The sequence below is a fragment of the Nanorana parkeri genome, unplaced genomic scaffold, assembly GCF_000935625.1.
Source record: "Nanorana parkeri isolate BGI_ZX_2015 unplaced genomic scaffold, ASM93562v1 scaffold1447, whole genome shotgun sequence".
Classification (NCBI taxonomy): Eukaryota; Metazoa; Chordata; class Amphibia; order Anura; family Dicroglossidae; genus Nanorana; species Nanorana parkeri.
In genome coordinates this window covers 122,451-136,401 of record NW_017307715.1, presented here as the reverse complement: position 1 = coordinate 136,401, position 13,951 = coordinate 122,451, and the positions used below count along the sequence as shown (strand labels likewise).

General features: G+C 38.8%; 1 protein-coding gene across 1 annotated transcript in view; it reads left to right on the top strand.

Annotated features, from left to right (window-relative positions):
* The window catches only part of LOC108798310 (sodium leak channel non-selective protein), a gene marked incomplete at its 3' end in the record, with an annotated part of 337,938 nt that overhangs the window by 202,091 nt on the left and 121,896 nt on the right, over window positions 1–13,951 (top strand). The window contains exon 15 of the mRNA XM_018570048.1: window positions 10,285–10,422. Within this exon, the coding sequence (XP_018425550.1) occupies window positions 10,285–10,422 (138 nt within the window). The remainder of the gene's footprint in view (window positions 1–10,284; window positions 10,423–13,951) is intronic.

Genomic DNA, 13,951 nt, shown 5'->3' with positions numbered 1-13,951 from the left:
TGCCATTTTTTCCGGCCCCCGCCCCGGGGGCCGCGGGGGGGGGGAGGTGCATGTGGAAGAGGTGCCATTGAATTCAATGCACCATCATGCCCCCTCCTGCCCCAGAACGTAGGGGGAAGTTTTGTGAGCGATTGCGGTGCGTTCCAGCAGCTACTGCTCTGGAACACACCACAATTGGTGTGAACAAGCCCTTACTTTAGACACTCCTTGTGTCCTTTAGACTCCTCCTTGCCCTCCTCCGATGCCACCGCTGACTGCTGCAGAAGCCTCTTCTTGTCCATGACACTCCACAAATCAAAATCAGTCTATCCAGTCAGTGCTTGTCACACAGAAGATTTGCTGCAGGAGCAGTGTAGACAGACACTCAAGTTGTCTGTGTGCCCTGGACTGCCTGGCCTTACAAACAACTTCAAAGGCATGCTGGAAGGTTAATTGGCTACTCTCTAAATTGTCTTTGTATGTATGCATGTGAGATAGGGACCTTAGATTGTAAGTTCCTTGAGGGCAGGGCTGATGTGAATGTGCTCTATGTAAAGCACTGCGTAAATTGTTGGCCCTATATAAATACCTGTAATAAATAAATAATAAATAAGTGCTCTGACCATGTCAACATCTGAAAGAAATTAGGTTTTGGTTGAATCGCACTGTGGATCCAAGCAGACCAAATAGCCAGAAGTCTGAAAAAAACCCACTGTTAACTTTGGTGTTAATAAAAGTGAGCGGAAAGCCCTAAACATGCTAGTTGGCAAGTGGACTCTCAAAGCTCTCTGTTTAAAGCTGAATCTCACAATATATATGAAATATATTTGAGAAAAATAGGGGAAAAAAAACCCTTTGCTTATGACGATAATACTTTTAAAATTGTATTTTAAAAGTTGGTACAAACTTTACTTACAATGAATATACATCTAAAACTGTGGTACAGACTTTAAAAATGGTTAGGGGTATGGAGGAAATGAATTTGATCACTAAGGCCTTATGATTAAAACATAAGTAAACCCTGGTAAAAAAACTTAAAAGCCATACTATGCTAGTATGTACAGCAAATTAGCACATTATGGCAGACTAACCTGCCAAATCAATGCCCTTCAGCGCAATGCACCTCCCTCTCCAGCAATTCCATCTTCGGCTCGGTCCTCTTCCGGGTTTCATGTTTTTTGGAGACTTAATTTGCCGGGCCCTGATGATGTAACTCCCATGCATGTGAATGGGAGCTACTATATCTCAGCATGTCGGGTATGTGCACTGCGCTGTTCAGCGTACAAAAAAAAAAATTGCCAACAGGTAAAAAGAAGCTTTTATAGCACAACAGACTTACACAGTCTTTTCTACCATAAAAGCCTTCCAATCAACCTTTTTTCCCTCTTTACTTCCACTATGGTGTGAAATGCGTCAAGTGGTTTTATGCCCACTGCTAATGCTTGCTATTAATCTTTAATAAGCCTCCTAGATCTTGGATGTCATTGCCTAGACCCTTTTCCATTTTCCGTGTTCTCTGCAATGATAATCTCCACAGGCTTAAATCACAATCCACGATAAAGGAATCTGAGTATGTTTTTCCAATACCCAACAAACCTATTACTTTCTCCAAACCAGTACCAGCTGAACCCTGTGTTCAATTGCAGTTTGTATTGCGCCAACCCCAGTAGTTTTAATTCCTCTGTACATGTATACTTTATTTCTTTGTATTTGTATTTTCTGCTGTAAAAACCCAATAACAGATTTTTTGTTTTAAAAAAATCTGATTGGAGTGTTCCTTTTAAGAACAACTGTAATCTAAACAAATAATAATCTTATTTATTTTTTTTTTTTAGCCATTCGGCAAAATGAGACAATGTATGGCCTAATAAATGTACAACATTGCAAAGCAATACAGTGATTTATCTGTTTATTTTTTTCTCTATGCTATATATCAATAAACCGTTAGTTAATACATCAAAGTACACAAATATCTTCACCTATAACAGTGAACATCATGTATAACAGTGAACATACAGCATATTGGTTCATAAAAACAATGTATTGATGAAAATGGAAGCAGCCATCACATACAATGGCTCTGTGCTGCCCTCTAGTGCATACTACACTGAATTGTAGACTAGGGAACTATAAGGAATGTCACTGGGTTTACAGTATTCTGACATTTCATTCTCTATGCTTGCCATCCTTTGTGGAAAATTTCTATGCAACATGCGCAATTCTGTCACATTATATGATGACATATACATCTTAATAAATCAACAGTCATTAAAATACTTCTTATATAACTAGTAATACTGCATTAGGAAAAAAATATATTTTCTACATATTGCTTTGTACATTTCTATGTATCAGTTACATAAAATGAATCTCTTATCCAGCATAACTTGGTGTATGTTGTACTGCTCAGCCTTACTATGTTCTCTATTGTCCTAATTAAATCTCTTTTATGTTTGATGTCAAACGTCAAACAAATGAGTATCTTCTGGTCTCCACTCAGCAGGGGTAATTATCTATAACATAATTTCTATTAACATTTTAAAATCTGTAATGCAAAATTGCTGTATAATTGCAAGTGTTCTGTTTTATCAATTTTATATTACTTAAATCACTCTTCAAACATTCTTCAAAGAAATCCTTTCATCATTTTATTTTGAAGTAAAATTGCAGAAAAAACATAATAAAATAACTTGAATTTCATAAACAAATGTGCGGCACAAATTACAGGAAATAAAGAAAAAAGTTCCATCAGAGTTAGCCTGCTTGTCCCTCTATAAGAGCTGTGCAACTTTAAACTGCTTAGCCATTTCACAGCATAGGTCTTTGGCAAAATTAGACCTCCCACTTTCACTAATGCTTTTAAATTGTATGTTTTCTCCAAGTTATTCTTTTACTTGACATCAGAGAATAAGCACCAGTTCAGTGTTGCCATGGTTACAAATTGTAGTTATCTTTTTTCTATTCCTGTATCTCTGATGGCTTGATTTTATCTGAAAAGAACCAGCAAACACACATACACACACACACATTTTCTTTAGTGCTTCCAAAAGATTAAATGCATTCCATTTTTATCACAGCTGATTTTAATGTGGATGATTTTGAATCTCAGACTATTTGCATGGTGGGAGAGTATGGAGGAGTTTGATTAAAACAAAATGATTTTCATTTGAGTCATTCCTGAGTATTTTTTACAGTAAACATTGATGTGGCTTATAGATTACGGTATATTATACATAGGTTAACCCTGACAGGTTTTTCAGTGCTCCACATCTCCGCTTTTGCAGGATGTACCCTTTCTATTTCTCAAAATCCCATATAATATGGATTAGAAAAGTTACTATAATTTGGTTACATAATGTTTTCTTCATAGCTGTAAATGTCTTCTTCTTGCTGAATGAGGTCCACTGTAATGGTATTTAGAGAGAGAAGGGCAGATGACTACAACTGTCTAAATCAAAGAATAAAGCTTGCTGTATGCCCATTGTAAGAACAAAAATCAGAAAATGTAATCATACTCACCGTAATTTTCTTTTCTTGGTTATATTCCATGGCAGCGCTTAAAAATGTGTTTAGTTCCAACTACCCCTAGATGACAGGAACCAAAGGATTAAAATAAGGCGAGACCTACTCTATAAAGCCCCTCCTTCTACTGATTTCCCCAGTCTAGTAACAAGCTAAATAATCCCATTGGGTGGTAGCCAGGAAAAGAAAATTACGGTGAGCATGATAAAATGTTCTGATTTCCTGACTACATCCATGGCAGCGCGGGCAAATGGGGAATACCCAAGCATAAGTAAGGGTGGGAATAAAAATATACAGACAACAGTATTAAATGCTGAACAAAATGTATTATTCGATTCGACCTCATGGCAAGAAAGTAAGACACTTCTGCCGAAGTGATCATACACTGTAGCCCTAACGTCCAGTCAATAATGCTTAATAAACATAGATTTAGATGCCCAGGTTGCTGCCCTGCAGATTTGATCTGATGAAAGTGTATCAATGACTTCTTGATAAAATCCAGACTTCTTCAACCTTTCCCTTTCAACAGTAATGCCGTCAAACAGAGGTGCTGAGGATTCGGATGTTGGATCTGTCCTTGAGATAGAAGGTCCATTGTCACCGTAATCCAAATGCTGAGAGACATCGGGAAAGGAAACCACGGTCGTCTCGGCCAATAGGGGATAATTGCAATAACCGTCACCTTCTCCCTCCATATCCTTTGAAGCACTGACATGATCATGGTAAAGGGGGGAAAGATATATGCCAGCTTGTAATTCCACAGATGTGAAAGAACGTCCTGGCCTTCTGCAATTTGGTGGAATCCTCCTGACAGAAATCTGCTGACCTGACAATTCCTGCGGGATGCCATTAGGTCCACCTACGGCTTGCCCCATTTCCATGCCAGTCTGTTGAAGATTAATTTCAAAAGAGACCATTCTGTTGGGTCTACTTGAGTCCTGCTCAACTAGTTTGCCACTCGAGTCTCCGGTCCTGGTCATTTAACTGCTTTGATGCCTACCACATTCTGCACTGCCCTTATCATAAGAGGAAAATTGCCCGCATCAAGCTGCAACTCCTTGTGCATCCATGGTGATTGATATATCACACCCGCCTGGCATTGTCTGCCATTATCCTGACTCATCTGAACTGTATTAGATTCTGGAAATAATGAAGCACCTGGATTACTGCCTTCAGCTCTAGCAGATTGGATGATACGTTTCTCCATTTCTCCGTCCATAAGCCCTGTGTGTACAGGTTGTCTAGGTGGTCTCCCCAACCTCACCTGCTGGCATCTGTTGTAATGGTAACCCATGGGATTCTTCCCAATGGGAACTCCTTTGACCCTGTGAGATATGCTGATCCACTACTTCTTGTTCCGATACCTGTACTGTCTGACAAAAGAACTCTGTGCAATTCTCATATTCCATTGGGCCCACCAAGTAAGGCCTATGGTTGATCATATGGAGCCCAACAGGCTCATGAAACAATTGGCTGTGACATGCGTATTCGTCTGGATTGCCTTCACCTTCTGCTTCGTCTTGTGAACTCTGTTAATGGACAGTTGAACTGTCCCTAGATTCATGTTGAATTCCACTCCCAAGTACACCATCTCGTAGGTTGGAGTCAGGTTTCTTTTCTCCATGTTCAACAGTCATCTGTACCTCTTCAAGGTGCCCATGCTGATTTCCCTGCTGAAGATAGCTTCTTCTTTTGAGCCGACAGAATTAAGACATGTTCCAAATGATAGAAAATGGTCACCCCTTGTTTCGGTATCTCCGCTATCATTGTGATAAGTATTTTTGAGAAAGTCCTGGGAGCAGTACTGAGCTCGAATGGCATCGCTCTGAACTGAAAGTGCCTGTGGCCGACAGAAAACCTTAGGAACTTTTGCTGATCTAGGGCAATGGGAACATGGAAGTACGCATCACTCAGATCTCTGGATACCATCCACATATCTGGACGTACCACTTGTATTATAGTGTGGAGGGACTCCATCCTGAATTTCCTGACTTGTATGAATCTGTTGAGTTGGTATAAATCCAGGTCTGGATTCCAACCACCCTTCGATTTGGGGGCTAGGAATAGGGATGGTCTCGATGTTCGAGTCAAATAACAGTTCAACTCGAACATCGGCAGTTCATGTGTTCGGTGAACACACAAACTATCAGGGCATTCAGTGGGCTGTTCGGCCGCCGAGCATCCAACAAGGCACTACGCACCTCACAGTGCCTTGTGAAGCCCTGATTGGGTAAAGCAATGCACCTGACCCCAATCACAGCACAGTGAGTAATATTGCTTTGGCGAGGTCTTCCCTCCCTATAGCTTCTTCTGTTCCTCCTTTCCTGTGGTAACATAGCCTTCCTAGTATTGATAGATTTTTTTATGTAGCTATCCAATTCCAGGCTCAATAGCATGTTACCTTGGGAACACAGGCTGTTCTTTGAAGAAGAGTCGGCCACCCACGATCTGATCCACAGCGCTCGATGGGCTACTACAGAGGATACCATACCTCTTGCCAAAGATTGAATAAGATCATCTGTGGCTTCTGTAGATAATTCTGCTGTCAGCTTAATAGCCTGAATCTTATCCAGAAGTCTGTGTCTACTCACTCCCCTCTTCATATCCTCTTCCAGAGCCTCAATCCATAACTTGGATGTTCTTGATACTGAGGATAAAGCCACTGCCAGCTGAAGGCCAAATTTTTGGTGCCAAAAATACAGTCCTTTAGTCCTTTATATATTTTCACCTGTGTGAGTACTTGGTGCTTATCAAAGTCACCTCCTTTATGTATTGGTTTTTGCACATAATTTTTTACACATTGTTGGGACTTGGAATATTTAGCGCTGTGTAAAATATTTCTATATCATGCCAACATAAAGTTTTATGCCAGGAAAAAAAAATCAAACTTTGTGTATTAGAAATACAGTATATTATAGATGAAACCACTGTATATTAGAAATGAAAAGTAAATGTAATCACTTCCAAATGGCACTAAAAGAAAATCTAAGAAAAAAAATGTATCTGGATACAGGGTTGCATGATTAAGCAAACTATTACAGTATTGGAAACTTTAAAATGGCCTGGTAAAGGGGGGGAGGGGGTATTTATAGGCTGGTACTTTAGTACATGGTAAAGTATCTAAATTTTGAAGGAGATGATATAACACTTGCTGACCGGTCAGTTGGTTACCATGTACCTGTCAGTTACTCCACTCTGTTTTCTTTCACAGCCAACATGTGTAGTAAGATGGATCCAAGGATCCAAGAGACCATTCTTGCATAACATTTAGGAACACCCACACCCATGGTGTGTGTGTGTGTGTGTGTTTATTTACTAGTTGCTCTATTTGTGAAGCTGAAGTTGAGTAACAAGAGGTACTATGTACTCCATACTCATTCATGTAAGGGGACTGGGTGTCTCGGGGCCCCCCATTATTCTAAAGGGGGCTTTTAGGGGGGCTTTTAGATTCCGATGTAATACACATTTCTACATTCAGTGATCAGAGCGTAATCAGCCAGGGGAATGTGCTGATTTCCCCTCTGATCCAGCCACAGAGACCTGCCCTGCTGGTCCCGGGCTCACGCGGAAGACAGCGGAGTCTGGGATAGCCGGCAGCAGCGGATGGAGGGGGGCACACACGTTCTGCACCCTTCCCACACCATACAAGCGATCAGGTGGCTCTATAGCCACCCGATCGCTTGTATGTATTCAGGCCTTCATTTTGCCATACTTTCCTGCTCCTGATCTTGCACTAGAAGTCCATTGTGCTAGTAACTTCCTGTGCTGTACTGAAATTCCAAGCAGTGTCACCAGCTCTGCCCAATTCACTGCTGTTGACTTCAATACACTCAAATCACTTCCCCTTATGCTATGTAGACTGGGAGGTAGGTGTTCTGTATTCCTAACACACTTCCTGTTTTGGTGTGACAGGGCTTCTCCTTCATAGATAAGAGTCCAGTGACTAGAGTGTGTTCTCTCTAGGACAGAATGTCTATTGCTGGAAGGAAGGATCGCCAGGTGATAAAAAGGAAAAAAAGCCTGAAAAAAAGAAAACGAATTTAGCCACAACATCTTAGAACTCAAAAGCTGCAATATATAATGTTTTTGATTTTGGGTTTAGATGCAATTCAAAGAGAGATGAAGTATTATTGTCACATTTCACCCAGTACTGTAGTGAAAACCCTACTCTGCAAAAATAGGACACATCACCATGCAAACATTTTGCATAAATCTGTTTATAAAGTTTTATTCACCAGGTTGCTCCCTGCCTAATACTGTAAAGGTTTGGAAAACTGATACATGTAAGCCAGTAGGTTTTGCAAATTTGGACTATGAGTGATGCACAACCACGCCACACTGGATGACGTGCTGTGCCTTCCTCTGTACACTCCCAAAAACAGTTTTATTGGTGTTTCTGTCAGACTAACATACCTCCCTCTGGAGCTATTTGTACTGCAATGCATTTCCAGCTCTTTGCCCAAATGTGCATGAAATGTTATTATTTTGTTATTGATTATAGTGGTAACAATAAATCTTGTTTTGTCAATTTTGATGTAATGTTCCATAGGTGTACATTTCATCTAAATGGTTTTAACCATCATTTTGGCTATTAGTTCATCTCTCCAGTCAACTGCACAGCTTCTTGAGTGTGATGTGTATGTATTGTAAAATGATCTTCTTGTCCTTGTCAATCTCACCCACCACTTTGCAAATCTATTCAGTTTGGTGATTGAAACTGTCATTTTTGATGTCACTCTCTGACAATCCCTTTCAGCAATCATACTTTAAAAATAAGTAAATTTTATAGAACTGTTTATTGTGGTCCTGGTACGTTATAACATAATCACAACATACTTTAAAGAAACACTTTCATTTATTCCAGCTTTTGTACACACACCTTGTGATACTATATAAAATACATTTATACACCTTTTCCATCAATATAATCTATTGTGTTTAATCTATAACCTCATTTATATGTTATTGGGGCTGAACATGTTAAGGTGAGTATAGCTTGGTGAGAATGATCTACTCTTCTGTAGAGAGTTTGATTAATGAACCCACACTGTTATGTTGACTACATTTTTTTCAAAAATAAATTATGAATAACTGTTATCATAACAGCAAATCAATATTAGTAAATCAATATTAGTCTTTGTAGCTTTCTCTACAGTCTTTGAATAACAGCTGCATTCTAAAGGTATACTCCAGCCAAAATTGAACATTAATCTCAGAGATGAATACAGGGGCACAACCCACCTATTCAGCATTTCAACTTTTTTTAATGTGTACTCCACTAATATTTGTCAGCAGTCTGGGGACCCTACTGTAGAACATGGCTCTTTGTGATGCTGGAACACTTCAACTTCATTGCTGTCTCTCCCATACAGAAAGCCAGACGTTTCTCTCTGCACCATGTATGCCATGTTATCTGTTAGATACCCCAACAATGCATGCCGGGCTGTAAATTGCATAATTCTGACTACTGCAGTCTGTACTTTGGGCTAATCATTATAAACGCCTAGACAATGCACGCTATATGCTAAACTGTATGTTACATAGTTCTGACCACTGTACTCTAGTCTGTATATTGGGCTGTACATAACATACTCTGGACCAACACACTCTCTATACTGGCCTGTTCGGTACAAAATCCTGACTGCTGTACTCTGTATGCTGGTCTCTACATTGCGTACTTCTGACTGCTGTACCCAATATGCTGTGCTCTATGTTACATAGTCCTGAATGTCACAGGTACAGTATCCGTTATGTTATGCATTAAGGGTTAAGTAAAGTTTACAATCTGTTCTATAAGGTACTGCTAATTAATTCAGAAATCCATATTAACATAAATCTCAAGATTGTATTTTTGCAGCTGTTGGTTCTGTCAGTTTGATGGTTGCCTTTCAGATTCATTTTAGCATAAGCTGATGGAGGTTTACCATTTTAACTAAAATTAGTATTTTGTTTGATCATACACTGGGAAGCATGCACTCAAATCTCTTAGAGCTACTTCCTGTCACTTTTGAAAGTGCTTTTGGTGTCACATGTTGAATCCGAAACTATTACTTTATTAAGAAAACTATTTTAGACAAAAAGGGACATATAACAAAACAGTCTGTAAAAGGATTTTTCTTTTGAGCCTGTCCATAAATGTAACTTGCTGTATTAGGCAGGTGACTTTGGTATTCTATATACCACTAGCTGTGCCGCGCTCTCATGTCTGTACTTTTGTAAATTGTATTAAATATGTCACTAATGCCATTACATGTTATTGTGCATAATGTTCTGTAGGGACTTTCTGGTTGAGTGGCATGGCTAAAGCTTTGTTAGCTCCTGATAGATGTTTAGCAATCCAAGTGATACAGTAATCATGTCTCCTGTGTCCTAAACTGTCTTTCTAAACACACAGCAGATCACTTTTTGGTTTTTAGGGGGCCAAAGCCAGTAAAAGCATAATAATAATAATTAGTACTAATGGAGTGGAAGATAACTTGAAAAAATCCTGTGTAAGAACAGCAACTTGAAGATGTCTATTTGATACCTTTTATTAGCCATAAAACATTCCTCGCTCCCTAATAAAAATGTTCTATTTAGTTACTGGGGACCAACTTCCCTGACTTTTTGGCCTTCAATATAGTACAATAGCAGTTCCCATTTACACCCAGGCCTATGTGTTGGAATTGATATCCTTCTGCTTGAAGTAACAATTGAAAAAATCTTAAATTAATTCATTCCAAAATAGATCCATGGCTTTTGTGATATGCAGATTGTTTTCATGTTACTCATTCTTCCCTACAGGCATTCATGTCAATGTTCCAGATTTTGACTCAAGAGGGATGGGTGGATGTAATGGATCAAACTCTTAATGCTGTAGGAGCTGTGTGGGCTCCCGTGGTTGCCATTTACTTTATACTTTACCATCTTTTCGCCACATTGGTGAGTACATTTGTATGCCTTAAAAGAAATTTAGATAGACTTATATCACAATAATAAATGCCAAGTCTTAATTTTTGTACAGTTGAAAAAGGATGTTTTATTAAAATATACAACCTCAGTCTTGTCAATGGCACAATGTTCTTCCAGATAACCTTAGCACTCTGTTGTTTAAAGGGTCATGTATTCTTGTATGCAGATAGCTTCTCTTCACTCTCACCGCTTGCTCATCACTGTTGTAATTAAACTGAAGACAAAACTTAAAGCCTCTCGGGTATGAATACTTGATTAGAAATCAGTGCAGCTATTTCCTAAATTCTGGCTTAAAGTGAACACCAGGGGTTTGTTTCACTGCTGCACTAATAAAGCCAAAATGCTATACATAGATTAATTGGGGATTTTCAAAAAGGGAAAGAAATCAAGATAGGTTTGACATTTTAATGTCCTCTTCCATACTTTGAAAAATTAAATACTACTTTCGGCTTTGTAGTAAAGCAGGTTCACTAGCTTTAAAGATGACTTTAAAGGTCAAATTAACTTTCAGTTTGAATAGGCTAAATATGTTCCAGGTTCATTGAAACAAAATATGTGGTAAGTCTTATAACTCGAGTAGAAAAGCCTGTCCCCTGCCAGAATGCTGTAGAAAAGGACCCTTGCTCTTTATGTGGAAGCAATGACCTCTCTGCAAAGGTAAGCCATACCCCTGATTAATCAGAGCTATAGCTCTCCAATTAGCAGGGAGCATAGGCTTTTCTGATTACACAGCTATGAGTGAGACTCAGCATTTTGCGTGTTGGACCTATGCATAGACAGCACTGGTTCCACACACAGAGCAAGGGTCATTCTCTACAGCATGCTGGCAGCAGACAGGCGTGTCTACTCATGCTGTGGCTGTTTTCTAAAGAAAACAAACTAGAAGACTTTGTGCACATTTTGTTTTGATGTACCTTGAATGTATTTAAATGATTTAAACTTAGGGTTCGAATAAGCTTTAAGTATCCAAAGGTGTATATAAGCCCCAACAATAAACCACTCCTATTTGTTTCCATTTGGTCTGTTAAATTTACCACTGAAAGCTGCCAGAAAGCCAATCTTATCTCAAGCAGACTTCTCAAACTTGCAAAGGTTACCTAGCACATTTTCTTCCCTAGGTAGTCAGTGCTGCTCTTCTTTAGATGCAGGACAGTTAGTGTGTGTTGACACTCCAGAGGAATTGTTACTGGCATGGTTACCAGGTGAAAATAGAGTAAAAAGCCTAAACAAATATATACGGCCACAACTGACCATTAAGTTGCAATATATGTATTTTCTGTTCTGGGGCTTGGATACAGTTTAACTAGTTAAAGTGGTTGTAAACTGTCAGAAATAAAGTGCACCAATATATCACATGTACTTTCACAATTATATTGAACTAACTTTGGATTCTCATTGAGCTCCCGTTTTCCCCCACACTCAGCCTTCCTAGCCACTGACAAGTTTAATTGACACTACACAATTCAAATGCTATTGATTTCCCTCTTGCTTGCTTCCCATGAGCTGTGACTGACAGCATAAGTGTAAGCAGGATATACAGGTATACAAGCTGATGTACACGCTCTGGTAATGCCCAGTACGTGTCTGTTTTGAATCAGAGTTAATCCTGGACTCAGTTTTAGCACACTGACACAGATAAGTGTGTAAATCAACAGACTGAAGAGGTAGGTGTGCTGGTAATTTGTTTTTGTAACAGTAAATGTTTATTCCCACTCAAGGGTAAAATATAGAAAATTGTGTCATTGCACATTACAGCATGTGCTAATCTCAGTTACAGCTCAATTTTACCCATTCTGCTTGTATAATGTTTTTCAGTCACACTCCAGATCTCCTCTAAGTTAAACACTAGGGTCATTTCATTTAGACTTTCACAAGCCAGAGGTGCATCTACCACAGTGGCAAGGCTGCAGGTACACCAGTTTCTTGAGCACAAAAAAATGGTAACAGTGTTCTCAAAGGAGAAGACACTGTGAGAGATGGTTACTAAACAGACCGAGACCTTTTTCTTGTAAAAGTATAAACTTTATTTATTACAAAATCTCATATTTCGCACCTGTTACTCCATTTCTACAGCAAAATCTACATAAAAAACAACGTTGTCCATAACATTCATATATGCATTCTTCCATACATACTATGCACTCACACAAATTACGGCAATTACTATCTTCAAAACTTCTAAAGAAAGAGGGAAAGAGTCATCCCTGCTGAACATCTGCAAAACGACCGTTTCTTACAAAAATGGCAAAAAGAATGCGTTGATCACGGTCTGAATGTCATGAAACTTATAATTGAGGAAGAGAAAACACAGATGCAGGAATTACAACAACAAATAGAGGAAAGTTCCACAAATTTAGAACCCCTAAAGGAACATGACTATTTCAAAAAACAAAATGATTTCCTTCGCAAAGAAATAGAGAGGATCCAAAGACAGGTTAAACAAACCAAATATCAAAGAGATCTTGACGATTGGGATCGGGGGGATATCTTCGATATGTCAACAAAAAGAGGAAGGAGTCAATCTAGAAAAAGACAATCTAAAAGCAAAGATCGCTATATGGAAGAAACAAGTGAAAGTGAAGGAGAAAATACACGTAAAACAGTGAGTTTTTTAGATATGGAGGAGGAGGGTTTGACAAAATTCAAAGGACAAGAAAAAATAGAAGAAAAAGGAGAGGGAAATCCAAAAAAACAAGACAGTAGCCGAGAATACAAAATACAGACGAGAAAAACAAATCGACACACATAACTTTAGATCACACTCGGGGAGAAGAAACCTCCCTGAATGTGATTAATTTAACGGATCACAAACTAAATAGACATCACATAGATCTATTGAAACGGGGCTTATCCTTTTCACCTACGGATGGAATGGATGAATTCACAATTTATAAAGATTTAAATCTATTCCTTAGGAGAGTATACCTGAGATATATACATGAACGAAAAGTAATCAATCCCCCCTCCTTAGAAACAAATAAAAATAATAAAAATAAAAATATAGAAGAGATTGATATTGAAGCATTAAGGAATCTAGAGGCCCTCCTTGAAGAAAATCAGGGAGAGCCCCTGGAAGAACCCCTTATGAGGAATACCCCCCTAAAATTAAAATCAAAAACAATGCCAACATTGATAAACAATAGACATATTGCCCTCTTTAAGGACTTGGTCGAAAAAGACTTAAAGGTAACCACCTGGGATATAAAAGGACAGGATCATTTAAACCCCATGGAAAGAAAAGCATTAAAAGAACTGAAAGACATACCTGGATTGATAATAAAAAATAGCGACAAAGGGGGGAATGTGGTTCTAATGACAGAAAGGATGTACGTTATGGAAGCCAAACGCCTTTTGAATGACAGAGATACATATGAGAGACTGGATAGTTCCCCCTTTAAGAAATTAATCTGTGACTATAATTACAAAATAGACATAGCAAGAGATGTGGGACTACTGTCAAAAAAGGAATCTGGCTTCCTAAAAACGAACACATACAATA